At 53.3% G+C, this 27,259-nt stretch overlaps 1 protein-coding gene across 1 annotated transcript; it reads left to right on the top strand.

Annotated features, from left to right (window-relative positions):
* Nucleotides 1-1,957: 1,957 nt before the first annotated feature.
* On the top strand, nucleotides 1,958-27,259 carry LOC128274746 (uncharacterized). The gene is made up of 16 exons (XM_053013046.1): nucleotides 1,958-2,037; nucleotides 2,214-2,393; nucleotides 2,460-2,517; nucleotides 7,842-7,972; nucleotides 8,120-8,797; nucleotides 8,956-9,080; nucleotides 18,374-18,504; nucleotides 18,579-18,754; nucleotides 20,270-20,473; nucleotides 23,238-23,424; nucleotides 23,489-23,703; nucleotides 23,782-24,081; nucleotides 24,151-25,042; nucleotides 25,112-25,243; nucleotides 25,324-25,505; nucleotides 25,598-27,259. Exons 1-16 carry the CDS (start codon nucleotides 1,981-1,983, stop codon nucleotides 25,775-25,777), a joined length of 3,828 nt encoding a protein of 1,275 aa, XP_052869006.1. The 5' UTR covers nucleotides 1,958-1,980; the 3' UTR covers nucleotides 25,778-27,259.

Raw genomic sequence — 27,259 nt, forward strand, 5'->3', positions numbered from 1 at the left:
CACTACTACACACGCCAGCAAACGCACACTAAACAAGCAGCCAGCGACAGAAATCGAAACCAAGGTGTGCATAGCAGAAAGCCCACTGACAGCTGCGAAGAGCCGCGGTGTGTAGAGACGTTATCGAAAATAAACGGCAACGCTATCTACAAACAGTTCTCGCGGTCAATCGTTCATTAAACATGATCTTTAAGTAACTGTTAGTTATGGCGTGCAATTTAAGCAAGCAAAGTTTCTTCAAAAGCCATTCAAACCACTGCTTTCTGCCAACTGGTGTAACAAGCAAAACAGAATGTGTGGTTGAACGTAGCCCCTTAATTGTTTTGCACAGTGCCGGACAAAATTGCGCAAATATACAGCACCAAAGGCGCAAAGAAATTCATCAGTAAAAATGTATTTGAATCGAAAATATGTCACAATAATCCACCCACAATTACGCACACGCTGAGCACAATTATGTATCGTGCTTAAATGATGATATACGGGTTCTTACTCACCGATTGGGGTCAGTTCGAACGTGTGGTTGCAAATTCGGTGTCCTCAAAGCCACTGCTTTGGTTCCTTGTAACAAATTAGCAAAATCCAAAACTTCAAGTAAAGGCTAACTCCAAGTAAAATATCACACAAATAAAACATTATTCATAATTGCGCTTAGCTCTTATTTAATGATGCTTCTAATTGAAATGAAAGCTGCTCGGGCGGAAACATCACAAGAATTTTGAATAAATTAAGATCCGGTGTGAAATACGGCCCACCGTTACGCCCTTCGTCCATCCCACAAGCACACACACACACACGCATGCATATCGGCCGCCCCAGCATCCAAGGTTAGAAGCATCCTATCAGCAGGACAACGCCAAACAGGAGTACGGCCCTTGCAAACTCCTAGGTATTGGTGCTCCTTCGGTGTTCTCTCTCAAAGAGAACGCGCTCCTTTTGAAGATTGTGCACAATCCGGATCCGGACCGATACGCTCCTCTCTTTCCCGGCCAGCGCTGTCGTGTCGGTCGGGGGAGCCGTTCGACGAGAGATTGTGGACAATATTGATCTTCCGAGTTTCCGAGGGCACCACACAAATCTCCTCTCGAATGTGGTGCGGTGGTGCTGTTTCTCGCGTTTCTCACATCGAGCTGAAGGCTACAGTGTTGGGGACACGATTTTCTTCCCCTTGCAGAATTCGCCCAACGCCAGCGCGAGAAGGTGTTCGCAATCCGCTTCCGGTACGGTGTGGCGTGCGGGACTTTCAGTGCTTATCCGTGTTGAACCGAGTGGCCGCTGTGATCCGCCGCACACACCTCTCGACCCCGCTCTGTTTGACCCTTGGGTACCGTGGACCATCGAACGGGGCTTCGTCCGCCTCCCCGGGAGGCTCCCAGATTCCTCGCACCAACACAACCATCGGCGCACTGCTGCTTTGTGACGGGTGAACGTCTCTGTAGGTGGCTAAGAAAACGCCAGTGCCTAGTGCCTACCCCGAAACGGAAGCTGAGTCCTTCAGGACGTGCTTCGGGAAATCTGTGTGCGGGTGTGGGATAGAAAAGATTGCCATTGCAGATCACTCTCGCCAAAAGAGTCGTCCCCTTTTAGGTGTGTAGTTTGCCAAGTCCCGACGACACTGAGGTGTCCAGTCCAGAGGTTGTGGGTAAAGTGAACAATTTAGGGGGGAGGCCCTGTGTACCCCGGGAAGTACTAAAAAATCGTCCTCCGTCAAGAATATGAGCACCCAAGTGTACCCACCTGTGTGTGTGTGCGACAAGCTGTGCCTGCCCGTTTCAGTGACTGTGTTTGTGAGGCGCAATAGTGTGCAATAGAAATGATTTGTTGATTTGGTTCCACTTTCGCACGCGCCTTCCCCGCTCCCTGGCCAATGTTCGACCGTGCACCGGAAGTGTGCGTTTTGCGTGAATGTGAGAAAATCGATAGCACGGTCCTACTGACAAGGTGATACGGTGGCCGCTGCTGCAAACCCCGTAACCAAGCATGCAACAAAGGACGACCGCGCCAGCTGGTCCACCGGCCTCTGCATCTTCCGGAAAGGTACGTCAAATCTGATTGAACTGTTCACATGTGCCGCACTTCACTGCACGGTGCTACGGTGCTAGCGTGATATGTCTTTTCATGCTTTGGAAGTTTGAATAATAATTACCCAAAGGACGCACCGTGCGAGTCCGACTGTAATTTCCCCAAATGTTACTTGCTCCAAAATATTACAGCAAGTGGTTGAGCTCAACGGGTACGTTATCATTCTGGTCGAGAGTCGCGATGGCAAAATCAAACTCTACGGTAGTCCGGCCGACAAGGACAATCTGGAGGTTGCGGACGAGATACTGGACGTTAACGAACGCAAACTGGAAGACTCGCCCCGAGCGGAAGTTATTAAGCACATACACGAGGTAAGGCTCTTGGCGCTTGGGCTGGACTATCAATAATTGATACGATGCTTTTCATCCCGTTTACAGTGTATCCAGTCGTGCATGATAAAGTTGCGTGTCAAACGGCGAAGCGACTCTCGTCTAGGTAACATTTCTGTCTCCCTTAACCAGAGTGCTCCGTGAAACTGCCGGAAATCAGTGTCGTATGGGGAAGACTAGCCACATTGCCGTAATATATTTTATCCAAAAACCGTGTAGCTCTGCAAGTAACATTGCGCATTTAGAGACACGGCACAGCCGTTGAGCACGTGAGCAAACGGTTTGAATAAAAAGCTTGAACGTTCCTGGGTCACCCATCAGATGGCGTGTCAAAAGCATAGCCCACGATCCGCGCTTCCGCTGGGAGGATCAAAAGCTCGATGCGATCGATGCGAAAAATGGTGTCGAATCTAAAGCTTCACTTGCCGATGGGTGTCAGGTGTTGCGTGAGCAACTCACACCGACGAGGCTCCGGGTTTGCTCACTATGGCGCCCACTGTATGTAGAACATCTATCGCAACAAACTGTTCGAATAGACTTCTGAACTGGGCGCCAACTCGCGTATCTAGGACGGATTGTGAGCCAGGGGTGCGCTTTTCCCACCACCGACCTAGCCCACAAGCGGGGTGGGTACGCACCCCCTACAAACACACGCACGCGGGGGGCTTTGTATGTACCGACAGAACGAAAACGGGTTTTCGACACTGTGAGTCGCGACCGACGGTCGGTCGGTTGGTCGGTCAGGTTTTCCACAACCCGTCCTCCATATCGGGGCTCGGGATGTGTGTGGTGGTGCGATCGTGCGCCGGCCTCCACGATCCGATCCGTGATGGTCGCGGTGTGATTGCAGGGCTCGCGCTGGTTGGATACATTTACCGCTCGGTATTTCGTACGCTCGCGGCCCCCCGGGCTACCCACCCCAAGAAAGCTCGACAGAACGGAACGCCACGGAACCGCGCCGCTATATGTGCGCGGCGCGGCTCCACCAATATTTTCAAACGCGCCAGTGGCCGCGCAACAACAACCACAACACCAGCAGCGCACGTCGGGAAAAAGAGCTGAATGTACAGCGTGCGGCGTGTAGCTCAACGCAGTCGCGAAGGAGCACCGAAGTCGGACGACGTGTCGCGCTAACGAACGGCCCATAATCGCGCTTAGAACTGCCTCCCTCTCTCCGGTATGGCTCCGCTAATCGGTCAATCAATCGCTCAAGGGGGTCGAACGTGTCAGGATTGTGTGCACCCAGCATAAGCTGTGTCCCGTGATTTCCATCGCGCTCGTGACCCCCGCTGGAAGGCTCAAGCCCGATCGGGCTGTTCCGGTTGACCTGCAATTGTAGCACGTGCGCCTATGTGTGTGTGTGTGTGTGTGTGTGGTGGAGTGTTTGTTTAAGCCGTGCGTGAAAGTTTCCAACATTCCAACAGCAAGCGCAGTTGTTTTCGCATGGTTCAGGTTGGAGTAGGCCAGCGCGGTCAGCCACCAAAACTTGCCCAGTAACTGCCACCGGACCCGGGGATTGATTGGGTTACGTGTAGGGTCACCCCCAAGAGCTGGTCGGTGGCGGTATCGGTGTCAGCCTCTGGAAACACGGTTCCTCATGGAGGCTGTGGGAGACCGATCGCAGATCATATATGCTAATGCTCCCGGGGTGGGCCGCGACTTGTGGCAGTGTCAAGCGTATGTGTGTGTGTTGAGAAACATTTCACTTCACCACACGCCCCTCTAAACACCGCTCTGGTTGGATTGGGGGCCGATCGGTGTGAAGAAAGATAAAACGAAGAATAAGTGCCAGCCAGTGAACCGTCAAACTCCGGGGAGGTCTCGCCGGAGAATGGTGGCTTAGGCACACATAAACACACACACACGCTCACTCACATATGTGACGATCGCGGACGGTCATGCGCGAGGCTGCTGGCTTCTTCTCGCGCCTATCTTCTTGCGCCCCAATCGCCAGTGATCTGGCACGACAACGACGCGCCTTGTGAGACGGGGCGCTACGTCTCTTGGGGATCGCTCCATCATCGAGTCACCCCAGCAACACGAGTACGTGTTGCTTCCTCGGCTGTGCCGTTGTCATCTCTGGTGGCGATCGGAGCCACGGCGCAGAAGTGTGTTACGTTGTGGGCCGCGTGTCCAGGAAGTAGGTGTTGATCGACGGTGCGGTGAGAAACTGTCGACGTCACAACGCAGAGCAGCCGCCATTCGCGCTGACCACCACTGAGATCCGCTCACAGCGGGCTGTCTCAACTCCCCACTAGGAGGGGTTGTCAGGAAGTTAAGCAAGGCGAGCCAGCTAAAGAGCGCCCCGCAGGACCGATCGGGGACAGAGAGAGATTTCAATGCACCCATCAGCGGCACAAAGAAACGAACTCCCGGTACGGAGATCGTGACACTACACACCACTACCACCATCCAAGGGTGGTGGATTTGTGTGTGATGTGGTGAGTCACCGAAAGAATGCTCTGCGGCTCCCTGAACTGATGCTGGATTATCTCGGAGCGGTTTATCCCCAACCGTTTCGTGATCGCGCTCGTTTCGGTTCCTTTGAGTCCGCGTTGTGAAGTGTGTCCGTCGTTGCTGTTGTGGTATTAGCTTTGCAGGCCGCTTTCATTTATTTATTTTATCCCCCAGACCAGTGTGACGTAAGTGAAGAAGAGGTATCAAAACAAACCCACCAAATCATCCATCTGCCACGGATCGTCAGTGGAAGCAGACTGCTACCACTACTATTGTCCACTACAACCACTACTACCGAGCCCAAGCCCAAAATTCACCTTTCACGGTGGCCGGCCTCCTGCGCGCACCCGGCGTAAAGTGAAATGAAGCTCGCTTTCGACATCATGACGTGAAAAACGTGTACCGAATTCAGCATTACGTATATATGAGAGGCTCCGCACGGCACGTCCGAGCACGGCCGAGACGCAAGCGCAAGGGTGTCAAAAGAAGAGCCTCTTTGCAGGGGTGCATTACGCCACCGGTGCGCACACCACCCAGAAACCGCGGATTGGCGGGCCTTGGGGGCCACGTTGGTGTGCAATGGGCGAGTGAAAAGTGAAAAGCGACGTGCGTCGCGCAGTGTTATGAAATTGAAGATATATTTCCACTCATAAACGCGAACCACCGTGTGTGTGCGCCAGTGTTTCGGGGTTCGTCGTCTGCCAGTGCCCGTTTCCGTTTTGCAGTGGCAGTCGCTCTAGACGCCGGCTATTCGGTGTGTCAGTGTGTGTTTATGGAGTTCTAATTGCAACAACTATCGGTTGCTTTAAGCTGTTTACCTACGGAACCCCCAGCAGAAGCAGCATCCCGCCACTTGCCGGGTCGGTTTTAATTTCGATTAATTACCATCGCTGCAGGTATGATAAACACACCCGGGGAGGATGCTGGTTGCTACTGTGTGTGTCTGTGTGTACTAAACAACGGCCTACTGGCGCGGTGGGGTAGATAGCAATTCAAATTAAACACTGCACACACTAACATATTCCACACTCATTTTCATCTCATTATTCCACGTGTCTTGCAAATAAAGGGTGTAAATATATTGCTCAGCCCGACCATTCGTTTCCTTGCCCGTACAGTGCGGCATGAAAGTTCCACGACTGAAGCACGAAAAACAACAACAATCATTCGAGGAAATCTTCCCCATCTTTTGGTACGCATTTTACACGGGAATCGAATCGATTCAATGCCTACTTGACCAAATGTTTTTATATTATCCATAAGGCGCTCCTTCAAATGTCTTTAATGTTGGATGATCTCAACGTCTGCCTAAATTCGCCTTCTCAATTATTTTATTTTTCTTCTGATAATAGCGCGGAGATACAATGCTGCACCACACTGACTTCAATTCGTGGAAAAAATGACATTTCTTGACTTTATTTGACTGAATTTCACATATAATTGTTTCTTTCTTGAATGCCACCATCGCAAAGAGATAAACATTGCAGTAGCTTCCCTAAATGTTTGGAAATACATAAACGTTTTTGTGGTTCCGGTACTTGATATTAGATTTAAACGACTCGTCGGTATAAGAACTTTCCTGCCGCACATTAGAGGCGCTACGAATAGAAGCAGTACACTTTCAGTTCCTCACCAACATTCATTCCACTAAAATGTGCCGGGTGTATGCTTCTTAACCCATGCTTCAACTGACTCACTAACGCAATCAATGGCAATATTGTTTCCACCTAATGGCCCAGCGCGGCACAGTGTGGCGGTGTGCTCTTCGATCGTCGGGGCAAAAAAAAGCAATGGAACGTCCGAACGATCTCTCGGGACCGGGAATAGAGCTTCCAGGTTATTTATAGTCCAGCACCGCCTTCCGGCACCTTCCAGCATCCCACCAACCCAATCGATCCGCATGATGTTCCGCACTGTGGGTTGACCAGAAAATAGGGTCATGTTGTTTGCGGGCCACTGTGTTACGCAAATAGCTCTGCGCTCATGACCCGCTACCAGAGGTGCGCCAAAAGTGCGAAAAAAGCGCGTCAAAAATCGATGTGACGGCGGCGGCGGCGGTTCGTTGGCGGGCCTCTATGCGAGGTTGACACCAATGCACGTTAAACGAAGCTGGAAAAGCGCGCCCCAAAAGCGGTACCGTTAATTGGATTTTCCACCTAGTTGACGGTCGTGTATACGGTGGCCGCATGTAGAGAAGCCAAAATCTCCACACACAAAAAACGCCCCAATCAATAGTGAACTGACCCGTGGCACTAGTTCGATCGGGGGGTTGCTGGATGTTGCCAATCCGCATTGTTCCTTTCGACTACGGGGAATGGAGTGGCGTTCTGATTAAAGCTAGCCCAACGGACACCATTGATACTGTGTTAGATGAGGCCGTGGCCGTCCTTTGATCGTCTCTAGTGCATCCCTTACAGTAGCTGGAGTGCTGCTGCATCCATTGTGGCTAACATTTCAAACGACACAATGCTCGGCACGACTCGGCGGCCATGGTATGGAAATAGAACCCCCAGGAAGGCGCGAGTACGAGTCGCACATAAATACCGATTCGTCCGGAACAAAGGGAACTCCTCCGGAACTGCCCGTAACAGGGGCGCGCGTACAGGTTGATGTTTTTCTGGTCGTACATAAATCATGCCCGATGACACATGGCACATGGCCACAGGGCATGGGTCCGGGCCACCGGCATTCTAACATCGTCAGAAGGGGCGTCACACGCGTCTCGTGTACGCGCCACAGATAACAGGGTCGACGACGCCATACGACACTGATAAACGGCTGAGTGGCTGTGTTTTGTTCAGCCCTTGTCCCCGTTCCCAGCGCTTGGAGCGGTGGTGGTGGTGGTTCCTTGGGCTTCTTGTGTCTCGTCCACCTCGCTGACCGCTGTGGTGATATGATGGATTGACCGTAACTCTGTGTTCCCTGTGCGTCTCCTGTTGCTGTAACCCGGATGGTCCCGGATCGCTTCGTTAGCCGGCGAGCTTGGCAATGCGGTGCAGGATGCGTTCGTCATTGCGGTCGAGCAGCAGGCCCGGGAGCGGCTCCAGCGACTGTCCGCCCTCAAGCGCATCACACCGGTCGACATGTCACAGCTTTCGATCAAAGCAAGTATCCATTCCGCTACGCGACGCGAGTCTTTGGTCCCCGTGGGGCTGCAATCCTGCCCTACGCTTGCCGTCCGTTTGCTACATGCCTTGGTCTTCTTGGTTCTTGTTTCATTCCGGTCCCGCTTCCGGATCGCCGGTCAACAGCTCAACCAACAAAGCCAGGCCAAGGGTGGTGCCACGCAAGATTTGAGCTTCCTGAAGGAGGTGTCCCCAATCTACGTGACGTCACTCTCGGGGAACAGTGTTACGGGTACGAACACCAGCACGACGGTGACGGCCGGCGTGAAGCCGACCACCTTTACCGCTGGCAACAATAACAGCATCACCAACAACAACACCAGCACCCTTGGGGGCCAACAGACTGCAATCAACAACCTGAACAACAACATCAACAGCAGCACGGCCGCCTGTCTTACGGCCGGGGCAGCCGTAAGCGTCGGCGGCAGTGTTGCCGGCACCAGCAGCAACATTGTCGTGCGGCAGCAACCTCAACCGGGACCTTCCTCCAGCGGCGGCATCAGCGTCGTCTCCTCCGGCGGTGGCTACGCTAACATTCGCCAACTGCCTGGCGGCCTGGCCGTGATCCCAGCGGGATTGAAGGGGACGCAGGTGGCTGACCAAGTGGCCACCGGTAGCACTAACAACAATAACACACTAGCTCTTAGCACCGCCGCGACCGCGACGCATCACCTCCATCACAGTCTTGTAAATAACAATAACCTCACCAGCAGCAGGCCGCAGGGGTTCGATACTAGCGCCAACAGTTACTATAGCAATCTAACTAACACCTTCCTATCGAATGGTCATGGTTCCAAGAGAGAGGTAATTTCGCGAGCCTGTCGAATTAACACACCGATCGCTCGGCTGCTTAGCACCTTCACTCTCTCTCTCTTACCCGATCGACCCCGATTTCTAGTGGAGCACCTTCTAATTGAACCTTTTCTTTTCGCACACTCCTTTCCCGTTCGTCACAACAACAGCTTGCAACACTGTCCGAGGGTGAACTCGAACCACCGGACGAGCCGCAGTACGAGTCGAGCGGAAACATATCGCGCGGTGGCACCGAGGTTCTGCTGGGCGATCAGCATCTGCGCCAGGAAAATCGGTAAGTTTCCGGTACAATCTTTGTTGTACTAGGTACTAGTCCTAAAATCTGTGTCGGCCGTACTGGGTGAAGAAATAAATGCTGTCGGGACCGATCTGCCTACGCGTCTCGCCCCAGATGCTCTCTAATGATGGGTCTCTCGGTTTGGCAGTTCAATTTTGTGACTTCGAAGAAGTGCTCCAAAAGCCAAACAATCGCCAGGCCATCTCTTTCCACCGGTAACGTCGTGGGCTGTGGAGTAATGACACATACTTGGAATACCTGTAAAATACCATCCCGTGGCATGCCACATTCATTCTGATGATTGCCTGGCCCGGCGAACCCGGGACGATCGGCAAAGTACCGAACCAAGGTACTTCTCGCGGCGTAGGTGTTCTCGTGGCGTTCACGTGGCAAACGACCCCGGGCGATGTGGAAATGATTATCGAGCCCATCGAGGGGGGGCCAGGGTCGATCTTCAAGTTGGTGTTCGGGGTACCTAAACTGATTCCATTATTATGTGCCTATGATGTAAGCGGGCGGCGGGCGTGAGCATCGCGCGAGGATCGCTTTCTTGCGTGGGAATTGGGAAGCGTTTCGTCGTGCGTCGGCTGTGGTGCGAAAGGGAACAACGGAACCGCCTTCCCGCAATTGTTTGGTGTCTGTGTTCGCAGCTCAATGAAGCAAAACCTCGCATTCAACATCCGGCCCAGAGAAAGGGAGAGAGGGAGAGAGAGCAGAAGTGGTGAAGCGGGATCTGGTGGTGTCCATTGTCTTCACCCTCCAGAATCAAGTATGGTGTAAGGAGAACAACCTCTTCACCGAGGATGGATCACTCCACGTACTTGACGTTAGGCGTAGCGACGAACACACGGACGCTGATGATGCTGGGGTCCAGTCTCAAGTGTTCTCCACTCCATCCATCCGTACCGGATCTCTGGAGACATCGGGATACACATCAGACACCTCTACGGCACGAGATTCTGGGCACGGTCCTCTCGACCAGAGGCCGAGATTGTCGGTGTGGCGTGGGGCGCATCAATCATTTGCTGGGAAATAATCACTCACATCGCTCGTACGTCTTTTCCACCCGTGGCCGAGATAGAGGGAGCGAGATAGAGGAACGAGAGAGGTGACAGTTAAAATGTGGTACGCTTTTAAGGGCGAAAACCTTCGCAAATAAATTCCCATCTAACCGAGCGTATCAAAGGCCGCCCCGCACAGGCCGGCTGGTGGTGCGGGCCATTCATCCGGACGGAACGATGTTTGCTGGAGGTTATCTCTTATTCATATCGTCATTCCAGCGCTCCACGGTGCGCTCCTGGGACGCGGGAAGCACCATCCGGCAGATCATCTGCTGTGGGCGAAAAGAGACGCGGGTATTGAGGAGACGGCGCCGTGCGATTGACAGTCGGCGGTGTTGTTTCTGGAACGCCGTGTCGTTCTGCTCTAAACGACCTAATTTCTGCACTCTCCGGTGGGCTGTTTATTTGGATGTGACTCGGTAATTTGGCCCGAGAGTTTGGCCAAGACATCGGCCGGCCGGCGAAAATCCTATTCTCACCCACGCGAGGCGGCCACGCAGTGGCAATTTTCGCAAATTAATGTGAACTCCACCGAAGCACCCTGAGCATCCGAAGATCTGGCCTGACTGTTGGCGTGTAATTATACCCGAAAAGAAGTACCATCACCAGTCAGTGCGTCTTTTGGGCATCGGCAGCTACTTGGGCGACTGTAGGTGGTGGCCCGCACAATGCGGTGTCTTCCGTTGGGGGTCTCTTATAATAGGGTGTGTGTTTATGGCCGAGACCAACGGAGACCCATTTCCATTCCGTACAATTTCCGTGGTACCCCCGGGGTGGATTAGAAACCGGTGCGGACCTACCTTTCTTCGCCGGTAGATGATGTCGTTTATTTGAATGTTTAATAACACCGAGATGACTATTGGCTGATGCGAGGAAGATAACGATAAGGAGGATGGCCGGTAAGTTGCATATTCGATAGAGCGAGAGAGCGGTCGTTGACCGACGAAACGAGGTCAGAATAGTGGAGATCCTCCCACGGCGATGACAATGTGAATTAATCGAAACAGATTGTTTACCCATTGGACTAATATTTCCATTATGTATAAAGTAGTCAAAGTTTAATGTACAACAGAGAGCTAATATGGGAGTAGAATAAAGTGCAAAGCAAGTTAAGATAAATGCGATGATTCGGATGTTATGATTTTTGCGCTATGATTTTTGCAAACAATTTCGATGATCGCCAAATTGGCTTCATTTTTTCCGAAAAAAACGATCGTTGCCCAGAAAATATGGCGACACGTAAACCGGCCCACAGCTGGGAGCTTGCATTGTTTCTTGCACTTTCACTTGTTTCGATTTTTGTACAGCATTTTTATTTAATTTCTGAAATGAACTCCCAACCAATCATGTTTGTGCCATGTTGTAGTTTTGTTGTAGTTTGTTGTAGTTTGTCTGGTACAAAATGGCTACTTACTATCAGAGAATTTAATTATTATTGTAAACTTTAAATTATACCTAGGAGGGCCGCTACTCCGTTCGCAGTAGGTCGTGATGAGATGCTTCATCTCCATGGCTCCCGTTTGACACGTCCGAGAATAGCTTTTGCCTTCCTATGTAATCGGCCGTAATCCGTCCGAAATCCTATCTTCCCGCACAGTGTGTCAGTCTGCGGATGTCCGGTTTTGCTTAGCCCTTGTCGGCAGGGGCTTCTTAAACCGCTAGCGACACTTGAGCCGTATGCTAATTCTTCTAAGATGTGTTCCACTTTCCAGCGTGTTCCTAATCCCGGCGCGCACCTTCGGGCACGTACCGCCAGCGGTCTGAAGTAGTGCGAGAGAGTGTAAGTGATGTGGCCGGCCATAGCTGCAGAGCTGCTCTCCTAGCTAGGACAGGTGCCTCAAGCAGTGTGTGTGTGTGTGTCCGTCCGGTGGCCGGGAGAAAACAGGACGGGCAACCAAGTCATCACATTTCTCTCGATGGGCTCCTTTTCATTCTTTCCGCCGGTGCCCGGGTGACGTTGGAAAGTGAAATGGGACGTCGAAGTAACCGTTGAAGTCCGTGGGGCGTTTTTGAAAGCGTTGCACATTATTCACGGCTCCCGGGTCCTGTAGCCCGCGGCCTCACCTTTGGCTCCACGTCTCACGGAGCCACCGCATCCAGGGGTCAGCGCTGCCGTTCCTTGGGAGAGACTCAGCGGAAGGCTTCCGCGGTCGAGCCTACTCGCCCAGAAAGCATTCGCCTCATCTGACACCGTCACCGGCCATGCGTACCTGCGGCACGGCGCGGGAAGACAAGGGACGGACACATTTTTTCCACCTCTTTTGCGTGCGCCCTCTCTGTCTCTCTGTTTTGCGCCGTCTTTCTTCCTTCCCTCGCTCGGCCGCGTTTGGCTTCCCGCCACACACACTTGCCGCCTCGTCCTACGCCACTTGCCCAGCGGGGCCTTCGCTTCGTTCGAAGTGCATCCCTCCGGCAGTGCGTTCCTCCGCCAAGGTGTAGCGGATTCAGTCTTCGGCGTCGGACGAAAGCGAGCGGACGTGTTCGTGTGTGTCGGTGTGTAGTCGGGTGCTGTTTTGGTTCGCGTTGCCGCGTTGGAATTCCAACGCAGCCCTGTGCACACAACGCGCGTGGTTGGTTCCCCAAATGAGTCACTGGTGAAGTGCGAACTTTGAAGTGGCTTCCAGGAAGTGCTGAGACAGGACATCGTTCGACACTCGACAGACAGACTGCGGTAGTTTGTCCGGTTCGCGGAACCCTGGGCTAAGACACGCCGTTCGTTGAGGAGATGCAACGAACCTTGTAAACAACATCATGGGCTACTGTGCAAGTGTCAAAATGATGTTTACTGCTCTCGCTGCTGCAGCTGCTGCTGGTGCACATCTCGTCGAACGTGCGAATTTGTTTTGGAAGCTGCTAATTTGTTTGTCTCTTGTCTCGGGTTTTCGCAGGCATTCCTCGGGTGTCCGCTCCCGCGTTTCTACTCGTAAACAACCGGACCCTTTCGCAATGTAGCTCGACGGCTGGCTGGAGCGTGCTGAATGGGCGAAGACCAATCATAACGGCGCGGCGTCGTCGTAGTAGGCAGCGGGACGACGTTTCTTGTGCCGAGGTCTTCCGCTCCACCGCCGCCGCCGTGGAACTTAATTATGTACACAACATACGGGCTACCGGACGCCGTGCGGCCAGTAATCTTCTGGCCACAAACGATAGTCCGGTCCGGTAGTTGACCCTCTTGTGCCTTGCTGTGTGTATGGACCGTGCCACGGAGCGTACGAAGGAAATCACAACCGGTTTCCACCGTGTGGAGAGTGCATATGAATCACACGGCCACGGGGCGGTACGGGGGAGATTGGTATTTTGGTCCGCTGACCGTTCCGACGGGCACCAGCAGCAGCAACGGCAGCGAGCATTTCCGCTCGATCTCTGATAGAGAGCGTGCGGTAGAAAAGCGCCAAGATAATAGGAACGCGCCTTGGGCTTTTAGGTTCGGTCCAACCATCTGGGCTCCTGGGCCCCGCGGGTCCTGACGCGGGCCAAGGCAAGGCATGCGGCCAGTAATTGCGCCAGCAACGGTATTCGCTATTGTCAAGTTCAAAACCCCCTAGCAACGTTAGTCCGAAGTTGTTGAATCGATCGAACGGTTCGGTGTCGTGTGGTCAGGGTCCCGCCCGCGAGAGAGTTGTCTACTGCAAGTGTTGTTGTTCCCCCCCCCGGCAGGGTCAGGAATGTTCCTGCACACGTCCGCCAACAGTCTCTGGAAATAAGTTGGGGCCACGGTTTGGAAAATCGGAAAATACCCGTAACCTCGAAAGGTCCAACCCTGGTGGCCCTGGTGGTCGACATCCGTTTGACATTGTGCGCTTCGTTTCCGGTAGCGCCGGCCGGAGGTGAATGTAAAAATCCGAAAGTGATCGAAGCAATCTTGGATTCGGCCGGCTGGTGGCCGTTTTGCTGCTCGCACATTCCGGTGGCTGTTGGGGGAGAAGCCCGCTCCAAGCCCGCGTTCGGAACAGCTGCGTTTGCGGAATCGGCAAACTAATCTTACACGTTCAGCGCTCCGCTACATCAGCCAGACGAGAGGGTGGTTTTGAAGCCACGGAATGCAACAACCAGTAGAGTGCAGTTTAAAGTGAAACCTCTCTAATGTTTTTGTTTGAAACCTCTCCCTGCAGTGCGTTGTGATACCCGAGTAGAGTTGTTGTAGGCTAACGAGAGAGCCCCACAGACTATCGCTAGTAGGCGGGGAGTGAATTTTGAGGTACGCGTTTTTGCAGCGAAATTGGCCAAGCCAATTGCGCCAAATAGGTCCGATAGGTGGTCTGTGCGCTGTGCTGTGCGGTGGTGCCGATCGCTGTGGAAGGAAGAAAGTGGACGAGAATTGCACAGGCGGTGGAGAAAGCAAACCGCATTTCGACGAGAGAAAGAGAGAGAAAGAGAACGAGAGAAAAGTGCATGCAAAACGAACGAATGTGCATGCAATATTGCATTGGCCCCTAACACACGCTGGCGCTGATAGGTCTGGTAGCCTCGAAACGAGTGAGGGGAGCACAAGCACCGTTTTGCGAAACATAAATTGCGCCAAACGGCAGCCAACGAAGGCGCTACAACATCATCCAGTGGCGGGGGGGACTAGTATCTGCTGCAGCGCCCGTCGCCGTCAAGTGCCACCCATAATCGGGCGTGGAAGAAGAAGACGTGGAGCGCGCCCCACCAGGCCCAGGACCCATCGCCGAACGGTTAATGTGTGCGGTGTAATTCATGACGACAAGTGAAGCGGACGCCATTTCACGATAATAACAATACGCACAGCTGTCGTGCACACGGCCCACAACGGATTGCACAAAATGAGGATTCTGAAGCACTGGTAATTATCTGGTTGTTGGTTCGGAGACCATTTTGGTTCCGGTTTTGTTTATGGGATTAAACATTCACAGCGCCATCAAAGCAGCCCTGCCTCTAGCTCGCTTGGTTCATCATCGTCGCCTACTTCGCAACGAAAAGTCCCCAATTAGGTCCGGTAACTGTAACTTCGTCTCTTGATGGGCTCAAAATACTTACTCCGTATAGGATTAGGGTCCCCTGCGATCGCTGCGGATTTGAAAAGTCTAGAAGCGTACAGATTTTGGGATGTATTCGGCACCGAAGTCGAGGCCACATCCCAATGCATATTTATGAGCCAGAGATTCTCCACATTCAAGGACGGTAGCTTTAGACTGCGCACGACGTATGCATCACCAATCAGCTCTTCTCTTGGGTGCGTGAAGCGCGGCTCGGCTTCGGCTCTCAAGCGAACACTCACGGGGACTGATGATTAATCGAAATGGTATTTCAACATGCTACTGCCGGACATTGCTGTTCGGCCTAATCTTATCGTTACACGCGTGAGAAACATTTACCGAAGCACTACAAATACCGCATACGCGGAGACGTCACTACGAGTATTACCTGCCAGGGATGCGTTTTTTGTTTTGAAAAACATTGTAAAGTTTTTCTTTTAGATTGGGTAGAAAACAGCGCATTCTTCTGACGTCAGCCTGCGCCGTGTTGCGTACGATCCTTTGTCCGACGACAGATCCGGATTTCCATGGGTTGGGAAAAAAGAACCGAATTGTTCCCATTTTGCCATTTGGGCCGAAGTCGACTCAGAGCAAAGAAAGGAAGGAACTTCCCACCGAAATTGATCCTTTCCCTTGATGGGGGAGTTAAATATTATTCGTCCTTTTCTTCCCGACCGGGGTCTCCGTTTTTCAGGTAACCGCTATCCGCCGACCCGAGTCAGCTTTAGGCCCGAGTCGCAATTCGTTTTGGGAAAACAACTTCGCCCGGTAGTGGAATTAGGAAAGGTCGAACCCGAACAAACAAACAACAAACCCAAGACGACGTCGATCGTCGTTCGGATGATGTTTGCGAGGCTCACTTGTCCCGTACGCGGGGTCCTGGGAATCGGAATTCAGCGAGATAGGTTCCCCGGGGGCCAGTGCAGGGGGTTTGTTTGGTCGATCGTAGTTTGTTCGGGGCTCTTCCTTCTCAAAACCCCGGAACGCGCTTGAGACCGGCACTTGATCTCCGGACTGTGGCGAATCGCACATCCGTCGGTTTGGTCCGACGAAGCCCAAGCTAGTGATTTGAGCCTATTAAGCGCCCGCGCGAGTGCGCATGCTCGCGCGCAGACCAATCGATTAATGATCGATCTGCGCACGAACGCCGGAAGTTGACGGTACGGCTCGTCACGCTAACAAACCATTCAATTGTGGTGCCCGCCGTCGTCGATTGACACACCCCGCGTCGTGTTGGGCTCGTATACCTGTTTTTTGTGCCCCTATTTTTAGCTTCGACCGCGACTTCCCCGCCTGGCGGCCATTGTTGCTGATGGCGTGACTTGAACGATCGCGCGGATGCGATCGCACCGTTGTCGGAGTCGACCGGAGTCGTCAAAGGCAGGAAATTTTATGTGTTTGCTACACAATCCTCATCTTGCTTCCGGTGGTCGCCGCCCCGTCGTCGTTGGTGGCGTCAAATGGAGGACGAAGAATGAGTCGAATACGTCGCCCGATGGCTGCGCTGTCATGTGTACAATTTTTATGCGCTGTTGTCCAATTCACTTCCGGTGCCAGAGTAAGAGGGCGTTTTCGAGACTCCCACCACTAAAGTTGATGCGGCGGCAACAACCTGTTGCTGCCATCTGGCTGTGGCGTTTTGAAGCCTCTCCTGTCGTCTGCGGGAAGTCGATAAATTTGTTTGCGGAGCGTGAAATTAATTTCAAACCCGATGAGCCGGGCGGGGTGTGTAGTCCGTCCGTGTTCCGTCCAGCGAAAGATGATCACCGTCCACAGATAACCGCGTCTGCCGTAAGTGGTGGCGCTGACCGAACTCCCGGATGATCGTCTGCAAGAATCGGGAAGCACGATCGTCGGTTTTCTTTCCCTCGGACCAGTGGCCGGTGGCTTCTTCTTGAATCGTCGTTCACCTGATCTTGGTTTCGGGGCGAAACGGTAGGCACCAAAAATCAGTTGTTGGTTCGGTTGGTTTTGGGAATTTTCATCCGCCACTACGCGGATGAACCACCGAAGACACCCGTACCGAGAGTCGTCATAAAACAATAAACAAACCCAGCCATCTTCGGCCACGAGACAGAGCGAGAGCGGGAAAGAACTGTTTGAGAAATTCCCGGGATGTTCGCGAGGGCGGTAGAAAGGTTCCGCCGGCCGTAGGAGACCTCGGAGAATCTCTCTCGGACACTAACGGACGTTCTAATGTCACTCTGTGGGATCTTTTCCGTGCGCTGTGTGGATCGGCGACAGGAAAGGCCAAGATAAATGGAGTTACAACGGCCGGCCGGGTGAGTGAGAGAGACCGAACGCGAAGGAGAACCGCACCAGCCGCAAAGCCTCGAGAATGACGATGTAATTTAAGATTCCCATCGTGCCCCAGGTACACACGGAGGGAGCAAGAACCAAGAGAAAAAAAAGGAACATACAGGTTCATTTGGTATTCTGTGTAAGGCTTTACGTGGCGGCGTTACCTTTTTTCTTACTCTCCACTTCTTCTACGTACGTTCCGGACCCTGCCCCCGGCCGTTTCTGGGGCCGTTCTGGTTTGCGCTGGGACTGGACGAGTCGAGACGATCAAGAGGAAGACGATTAGCGGTGACGGTGGTAGTGGTGGTCGGGGTCACATGTGTGTGTGTTGGTTGGGACGGCGGACGGTTCTCGGTTCAGAGGATTGACTGTACTCTTCGCCTTCGGAGTTGCACGATAAAAGGGATCAGGAGTGGCCACGGAAGACGGATGGGACGAGCAGGACGGAGACACACGGTCCAAGCAAAGGCCGCCCCTAACGAGCCGGGCTTGCATCTTCTTGACGTGGCAGTGCTCTTGCTGCCCGCACCGGAGAGTGATTGCCTCATTGACCAAGAATGCGGCTGTGTGTTGTGTAGAGTTGACGTCCGTCCTCTGCTCTTCCCTTCGCAACCTTACACAACGCGCCAAGGTTTTTGTGCGCCAGGTTCTACGCATTGCCGAGTCGTCCCTTTTCTGTCCCGACTTTGATCGTGGCGTACGATCTACGGAGGATGATTGTAAAGATGGGGTGAGCTCGTGAGTGTTGTTGTCCATTCATCGTTTCGTGGATTCCGGAGCCCGGGTCTTACGGGAGAACCCCATGATCTTATCGACCGGGGGCCGCGTTAGAAACTAAACCCCACGTCACTTGAGGGACACGTAGAGGGGCCGCGCCTTATGACATCATTTGATCTGATCATCCCCCTCTCTCTCTGTCTGTACTTTGCAGGCCCCGCAGACGCAGCGGCTCCAGCATCGTGGTGCTGGGCGGTGATGACACACTGAAGCCCTCGATACCGATTGATGACTATCAGGAAGATTTGGAAATGTACAATATGTTAGCGGCGAATCAGGACAATGGTAAGATGCGGCGTCGTGTGTACCAGTAGCCGCGTCCGCCCTCTGACCTTCCGGCTTCACATGTTTCATTTTAGGACCACACCGGGAAATGGCTGTCGATGTACCTGAATCGTTCATAGCCAGAAACAAAACGCCTCCTCGCTATCCACCGCCACGGAGCACGGCGTCCGGAGTGCCACCGCCGGCAACGCCGGCAGCGGCACCGGCCTCGACGACGCAGGTAAATCTCGTATCCAACGCAATGCCCCAGGTTCCGAAGGTGGTCCATCATCACCATCACCCGGCAAACGGCGGCGGTGGCGGCGGTGGAGTTTCACTGGAGCTGGAACCGCTCGACGCGTACGGTGACCGGCACCTGTCCTCGCTGGACAGTAGCCAGGAGTACGTGAAGAAGGGCGGCTCCAGCAAGGGCCCGTCCTCGCTCGGTTCGGTCACCAGCGAGTTCGAACCGTCGGGGATGATGAACGGGACCGGCGGTCCTGGTGGTTACGGTAACGTGCGCAAGCAGACCGACCACCGGGGCGGTTCCCTGAGCACCACGCGGAGCGCTTGCTCCTCCGCCTCCTCGTCGTCGTCGTCGTCGGGTGATCTTGGGCCGCCCGAGTACGATCTGGGGCCCCACCGGGAGCTCCCCGTGGACGTGCCGGACAGCTTTGTCGAGATCGTAAAGGCGCCACCGCGCTACCCGCCGCCCAAACCATTGATCATTAAAGACGTTATCAGAAAGAAAGAATCATGCTCGTCGAACGAATCCATTGCCAAGCCAAAACCGCAATCCCAGTCACCGGCGCGTAACGAGGTATCATTTTTTCTGTTCGCATTTTTTCTCATTCGCCTTAGTTTTGAGTTGTTGTTTCTGTTTTTTTTGTTGTTGTCGTTTGTTGTTGTGTTCCCCTTTCTTCACTTTTCTCCCTTCATTTTTTTATTGTTTTGTTTTTTTGCTTTTACGTCTGTCATTTACAACACCCTTTTTCACCACCGGCCATCTTTCACCACCGACTGATGGCTGATCTTAGATCGAACCCCCGCGCATCGCACGCGCCGGTCGGACACCACCACCAAGATCAGCCGCGTGAAGATGCGGTGCGCGGTCTCGAATGCATGCATGACCCTTTCGAAGCTTTCCTGTCTTAGGCGTTAGCGTAGTTTTTAGTTCCCCTTTAGTAACGTCACAATAGCTAGCACCGTGCAGCTTTTGAACATAACACTTCCTACGTTCGCTAGTTCCGTAGGTCCGTAGGACATTCCTGTACATACCACGTGCTGTGTTTTTGAGTGAGTCGTTTTTTTTATCAATCGCGATCTTGAAGCAACCTTTATCAAGTATTATTTTAATCCTTAATACGTCTGGTATTTGAAAGCCCTTTGCTATTTGATTATTTATTACCTCGTTTAACTCATTCATTATTCAAATCCAACACCCGGCACCTTCCAACAAGGATCATGTGATCATTTTCACACTCATTATTTCATGTTCAATTCAGTTCCCTTTTATTGGCTGGTTTCGCCGCGAAAGTAATCAAGAGTTCGAGTGTCACACTCTAAAATGGGCGATGCAAACAACGACGACGCCAATGCATAGTCTCTTCACTGCAGTTACTACTACTTCTCTGGCTCTCTCTCTCGGTCGAAAATCCTGTGTAGTTCCTGGACGGATCAGAGTCTGGGAGTAGCAGTGTATCCTCTGTGTATCTAGAAGTCACAATCAGCTAGCTCCAGTAACTCTCGGACTAATCGGGGTTTCCGATTTTCTTGCTTCCCTCAGCTGAACGGGTCATCGAAACCGGTGCCGCCACCACGCGATCATCTGCGGATAGAGAAGGACGGTCGGCTCACCAATCGGGCACCAGTACCCGCTCCACAAGTGCCAGATCGTAAGGCTGTGCCGATCGGATCACAGCAGCCCCAGCACATCGGTCAGGTCCTGGAGCCGACCCCGGATCAGCTGGATAGCATTAAGAAGTTCCAGGTGAGTCGGTAGGGGTCTCTCCTAATGGGATCTATAAAGCACCGTCCAGACGGCAGCCGGACGGTTGGTTTTTGGCACCTTTCCTTGGGCTTTCCCATTAGCACCCATTAGCGCACCTTCCGGCGGTGTCGCATTCTACATTCCATTGCACAGGGGATTGCGCCGGGGAACAGTCGAGAATTAAGAAACAAACAGAAGCGCTGATACCAGTCGGCCGTTGCACGTGATGCCCGTTACCCCCACACACACACGCTCGTGGCCCATCCGTCGTTTATCGTCCAACCCGACCCCGACAGGTGAAATCGCCGTGGCGTTGAGGGTCGCGGCACCCACCCTCTTTTCAACGCGCCCTGCGCATGGCCCCGTGCGCTGTGTGCGTGCGTAAGGGAAGAGCCTCAACGGGGTCTGTAGCTGTGTGTGTGTTTGGGTATCATTCCAACCCGCCAGCCGTTCCCATGTTACCGATGCACATAATACATATTCGAACGGCGTGGCCGCGGCCGCGAAATGCATTCGCACAGAGGGAGAGCGAGAGAGCGAGAAAGCACTACACCTGCTGCTGCCGCCGTATGTGGCCTCCCCCTTGCGGAGGCAACAACGCGCAACAACAACGCAAAACAAACGACACACGATTTGAATGTTTACATTTTCGGAGCGCGTCCCCGTCGGCGGAAGTCCAGCTTTTTCTGTGTTCTCCTAGCAGTACGCCGCGGCCATTTGTGTTTTGTTGCAACCGCCGCCCCCTCTGGGGACACAATATTGTGTTGTGTTGTGAGTGTTTCGAGTGCGGGAAAGATTTTATGTTTTTTATGCTTCGGTCGACTGTAACACATCCGGGTCCGCACGGTTCCCCCCCAAAAAACCGGTTCGTTTGGTGCAGCGCCAGCCGCGGTGACAATGTTGTTGGGTGGGTGGTGTTGTTGTCGTGGTTGTCCGGGCAAATAAAATCAAATTCTAGCTCACCTGGGCCCTGGGTGATGGGATGTGGGGATAATATGTGGACCTAAATGCTGCTGCAGCTGCGGTGCACAATGTGCTGCTGGTGACAGAACGGAACCGGGAGAGAACGGAACCTAAACACAAAGCCCCCGCAAAACCGAGCGGAAAGGGAGAGGCCGAGGCCGAGGCCGTGTGGCCAGAGTGTGTCCGCGGACTGGACGGGTGCAACCCCCGCGCCGGGGCTGCTTTCGCCGATTATGGACAGTCGCGCGACAACAATGGTTGCGTAGAGAGGTGCGCAAGTTACTCCACGCCACAGAGCCACGTTGCTCGGGGTTCACTTTTGGGTAGAACGATCATTAGCACCGTCATTACGCACCGTCACAGGTTTCATTAGTTTCCAGCGCAGGGCAGTGCTGCGTGTGGCCGAGATAAGACTGTACTTCTGCCTCACCTGTGTTTCTTATCAACAGTGATCGGCCCGCCTGTGTGATTGATAAAACGATTGTTGCGTTGTTTTGCACGCAAATTGTGTTCCGAAGGGACCACATACTCCGGTATGCGGGTAGTGGCTCAGTGTCGTCAGTGACAAATCGATCGCAAAGTCGGGTAATTAAATTACCCAATGCTTGGCGCTGGAACCGCCGCTGGAACCGTATCAGCTGCAGTGTTCCGTTGGGAGGGACGACACTTGAGAGTGACCCTTTAAGTAGCGAACCTCTTCATTTGTGGGGCTTTGATAAGTTTTAGAGAACTCGCGAAACACACGCACACCACGCGCGGGTCACGACCAGACGCGGATTCGCGTGAAATTGGAATCCGAAACTCCCACCATCGCTCGAGAGACAGAGAGAGAGAGTTTGGTATTTGCGTGTGCCATTGGCGATCGTAAAATGTCACCTCAACCGGTACCGGCCAACGGGCTAATGTAGGCCTCTACTCACGCCGTTGACCAGTCCATGATACCTGCGCCGCGATGACGACGATGACGGTGCTGATGACGGTGGTGATGTAATGCGAGTTAAGGTTGTTGTTGCTTTAAGTTTTTCGCGCTTCGCCTATAGTCTAGTCCGTGGCTGGCCAAGGTGAAGACGCGCGCGCCCCGCCAAGTTGTGCCAACTCAAAGAATTTAAGCGAAAAAAGGGAATTCGTGTGGTATTTCGGTTCAGTTGCGGAAACAGCAGACGGATTGCGCGTTACCTGCGCGACCGGGCCATCGAGTACCGCGCTTCAGTACACTCTCTGTGCCCTGAGCCAACTGAAAGCGGGCGCGCCCACACCAGCACCGAACGAAACCAGTTCCAACGGTTCCAACTCAAAATCCCTGTGGACCCCTTCGCTGGTCCCGGTTTCGCAACGAGCGGACAGTGACGGCCGAGGTTTGAGTCAAATGCATCGCGTGCGTGTGGTGCCACCGTGTCTTTGATCCGTGTCAACGGTTGCGCATGCTTTTTTGTGGTTCGAAAGTTCGAAACGCGCCACCGTTAAGGTCGTGGTGACAAAACCGGCGTGTTGAGGTGCGCACACTTGACGGCGTGACCCTGAGACGAGAGTGATTCGCCGGGTGATCGCTACACCGTGATTGTGTTCTTCCCCGATCGAAGATGATCGCGAGTGCCCAACAGCCCGGGGTGACGGGAACGAGCACCCTGACGGCGACGAATTCGTTTTACGCACAAAAGCAGGCAAGTCCGGTGGCCCGGGTTGCGGGTCTGGTCCAGAATTATCTGCCGCCGGGACGGTTCTCTGTCCGGGGACTCCGGGATACGATCCTCCATTAAACACAGTGCTGACCCCGCGTTTTTTTGCATTGGCCCACCACCAGGAACAACTTCGGCGCAGGCGGGAGGACGAAGAAAGAATAGCGGCTCAGAATGAATTCCTACGCAACAGCTTACGCGGATCGCAGCGGCTGCGCGCGCTCCAAGATAATCCCATCGAGAAGCCCCCCGTCGGGGTGGACAACGAGGCGTACGCCGACGATGAGGTGGTGGTGCAGGAGAAAATTATTGGTAAGTGGGAAGGTCAACCCGCCAGTGTCTGAGCCCGGTTAATAATTATTCGGAACGGCTACAGGTTACAGTGAACTGGTGGCGGCTCTCCAGCGGCTGCAGGGTCACCTCAACAAGCACGGGTTGGCATCACTCGCCGGTCGGGTGACGGCCGCCCAGAGCTTGCTGCTGGGGCCCGGCATAGCCCGCGCCCTAGCCATCCGGTCGGCGGTCCTGGAACGGCGGCGACCGAAGGTCCAGAATCCAATTTGCTCAAATGCTCAAGCCCTGGCCAAGGATGTAAGTATCGGCAGGATCTGCGATCGTGTAAAAATGAACTCTCAGGAAGCTCAATGAATTCCGTTCCTTGCTCGACAGTGCGTTGAATCGCTGGCGCAATCCGGTTCACCGGCCGCAATAGAACTGTGTGATCTGCTGTCCACGTACGAAATGGAAGGGCTGCTGCTCGCTCACGATCGGATCGCCACGACCACCGATCGGTCGCCGGTCGTCTCGTACGGTGGTAGCCCGATCAACGCCACGCTGCCATCTCTAAGCAACAACAACAACATCAACAATAACACCTTGACCAGCAGCGCGGTCAAACCGGCCACGGTCATGCCATCAATTCCAAATAACACTAGTTTAGTGAACAATAACAATAACAATATCGCTAAGGTAAGGGGCCAAGCCAAGGGGTACGGGAGGGTGCCGTTCCTCAACGCCCGTTTCGATCTTTGTCCGCAGAGAGAACCGATGAGTGTGCCGCTCGGTGTGCTGCGCGACGGCAGCCAGGATCACATCAAAATCATCCAGATCGAAAAGTCGTCGGAACCGCTCGGGGCCACCATCCGCAACGAGGGCGAAGCGGTCGTGATTGGGCGCGTGGTGCGCGGTGGAGCGGCCGAAAAGTCGGGCCTGCTGCACGAGGGTGACGAAATACTCGAGGTGAACGGTATCGAGATGCGAGGCAAATCGGTGAACGACGTGTGCGCCCTGCTCGGCTCGATGACGGGCACCCTGACGTTCCTGGTGGTCCCGGCCGGCATCCCGCAGATCATGCCGGGCATGGGAATGCGCGATCCGCCCGTGCTGCACGTGCGCGCCCACTTCGACTACGATCCCGAGGACGACCTGTACATACCGTGCCGGGAGCTGGGCATCAGCTTCCAGAAGGGCGACGTGCTGCACGTGATTTCGCGGGACGACCCCAACTGGTGGCAGGCGTACCGGGAGGGCGAAGAAGACCAAACGCTGGCGGGGCTGATACCGAGCCAATCGTTTCAGCATCAGCGCGAATCGATGAAACTGGCCATTGCCGGGGAGGTTGGGTTGCGCACGCGCAAGGACATCAACGGCAAGGCGGGCGGTGGTGGTGGGTCCACGTTGCTGTGCGCCCGGAAGGGGCGCAAGAAGAAGAAGAAGGCAAGCAGCGAGCACGGCTATCCGCTGTACGCCACGGCCACGGCCGACGATCCCGATCCGGAGGAGATTCTCACCTACGAGGAGGTGGCCCTGTACTACCCACGGGCGTCCCACAAGCGGCCGATCGTACTGATTGGCCCGCCCAACATTGGACGCCACGAGCTGCGCCAGCGCTTGATGGCTGACTCGGAGCGTTTCGCGGCCGCCATTCCTCGTAAGTAGCTGGGCATTGTTTTCCCGGGGTTTTTGTGAACGATAACCCTAATCCTTTCTTGACACACAGACACCTCCCGGGCACAGCGGGAAGGCGAAGTTCCCGGACAGGACTATCACTTCATCTCGCGGCAACAGTTTGAGTCGGACATTTTGGCGCGCAAGTTTGTCGAGCACGGCGAATACGAAAAGGCATATTACGGTAGGTAGCGAAAGCGAAGCGAAACGGCACAACAATCATTGGAACTTACCCGTCCGACCGTTCCGTTCATCGGTTTGCAGGCACATCACTGGAGGCAATTAGGGCCGTGGTCGCTAGTGGCAAGATATGCGTGCTCAACCTGCACCCGCAGAGCTTAAAGTTGCTTCGCTCGTCCGATCTGAAGCCGTACACCGTGCTGGTGGCGCCACCGAGTTTGGAAAAGCTACGCCAGAAGCGGATACGGACCGGCGAACCGTACAAGGTCAGTTGAAGCGCGTCACTAGTCCCGCCCGTCTTACATAATAACCTCGTCGTAATGCTGTTCCTTCTATTCCAATTGTGTGCCCCCCACAGGAAGAGGAGCTTAAAGAGATCATCGCGACGGCACGTGACATGGAGGCGCGATGGGGCCACCTGTTCGATATGATTATCATCAACAATGATACGGAGCGGGCCTATCACCAGCTGCTGGCGGAGATTAACTCTCTCGAGCGCGAACCCCAGTGGGTGCCGAGTAGCTGGCTTCACAACTAGATCGTGTGACTGTTGCGGTTTTGTGGAACCGCTTGTGGCTCATAATACATTCGGCGTGTCCGGCACACACAGTATTAATCGCCGGGAGAGGATCAACAACAGGGGGGACAGTCACAAGACTTGCTACGGCGGGAATCGCGTCCCATGAATCGTACGGCGCCCGCAGACGGACGTAGAGAACCCTTTAGGAACTTATATCTATACGTATATCCGTATCCCCACATGAAGCATACATAGATGCTTATTACTTTACTCTAATTGTTGTTATGTTATGTTCGTTTCTGTGCTCGACAATTGCACAAACAGGCCTCGGGGCAACAATATAAACACTTCCACTATAGGTTTTGCGCCTTAGAAACGATCCGAATTGTATAAGTTTGCAACGGCAGCGCCCCTCTTTCCCTGGGTTCGTGTGGTGTGGTGTTTTGTTAATATCGCGAAACCGATCGGTGATCGGAGCGCGGCAGTACTGCTTAAAATTTCCCCCCTTAAAAACCCTGTGTACGTTTTGTTTTAGCATAATAAATGTTTTATTTATCGAAAGTTTTATTGGGGGAAAAAAAAGAATGATAACGAAAGTGTAGGGAGTGTAAGCTTACCAAGGGTGGACCACGTGGTCCGGGTAGGGTGGGTAGGTTACGCGGCACAGAGCGATCGCACGGCCGAGGGTCGGACGAATTGCGGATACCCGGAGTACACAATAACAAAGCAATTTCTAAATGTCGTATTAATACTATCAACGCCGTAGTGCGGGCGTAAGTTTTTCCTTTCCGTTTCCGTCGAAATGACTCTAGCACCGTGATATCACGGCAAAACGCAGCATACATCATACAAAACATCCAAAATATAGTTACGCGAATAGACGAGGACGAGTACGTAGTAACAACAGCCTATATATTGATGATATAAAGAATAAAAAATGGACGAAAAGGTAAAATAATCAGCAGCAAACAACCCGCCCGCCCTGAAGTGAAGTGTGTGTGTGTACTAATGAAGCATAGGTATTGGATAGAAATTCACAAATTTACACTAAACAAATCAAAATAATTGTAAAACAATAACCGCGTAATGGGCAGTGATGGGGCGGCTACGAACGGGAAAATTCAATCTTTATCGGTAAGGGTTCTAGAGAGAGAAAGAGAGACACACAGAGAGAGGGAGAGAGAGCCAAATAAATGGAACCGAAGTTGAAATTGGAATGGAACCATCGGAACGGCACCAACTAGAATTTGGAGCTCAAACTAGCGCTTGTCAGAAGACAAAAGAAGAAAGCTCAAATCTCTAACCATATGAAACATACTCTCGTGTTCAAAATTCTGCGCCTGGATTCGGTTCCGTCGTGGAAAGGCGAACGATTGGACGATTTCAAAATTAAATACGGATCCGTTTTGTAGGGTTTAAGCCTATTTTTCTACCAACGAATTGGGACTCTCGACTCCAGTGTATTCATGTGTTCATGTGACGAAACGAAACCTATCTATC

This window comes from Anopheles cruzii, chromosome 3 (genome assembly GCF_943734635.1).
Source record: "Anopheles cruzii chromosome 3, idAnoCruzAS_RS32_06, whole genome shotgun sequence".
In the NCBI taxonomy this organism is placed as follows: domain Eukaryota; kingdom Metazoa; phylum Arthropoda; class Insecta; order Diptera; family Culicidae; genus Anopheles; species Anopheles cruzii.

Bases quoted from the DNA above. Each gene is read 5' to 3' on its own strand.
- LOC128274746 (XM_053013046.1), top strand. From the start codon at position 1,981: ATGCAACAAAGGACGACCGCGCCAGCTGGTCCACCGGCCTCTGCATCT. The intron at 2,394-2,459 runs GTAAGGCTCTTG...TCCCGTTTACAG, and splicing joins TTATTAAGCACATACACGAG to TGTATCCAGTCGTGCATGAT. The intron at 25,043-25,111 runs GTAAGTAGCTGG...CTTGACACACAG, and splicing joins TTTCGCGGCCGCCATTCCTC to ACACCTCCCGGGCACAGCGG.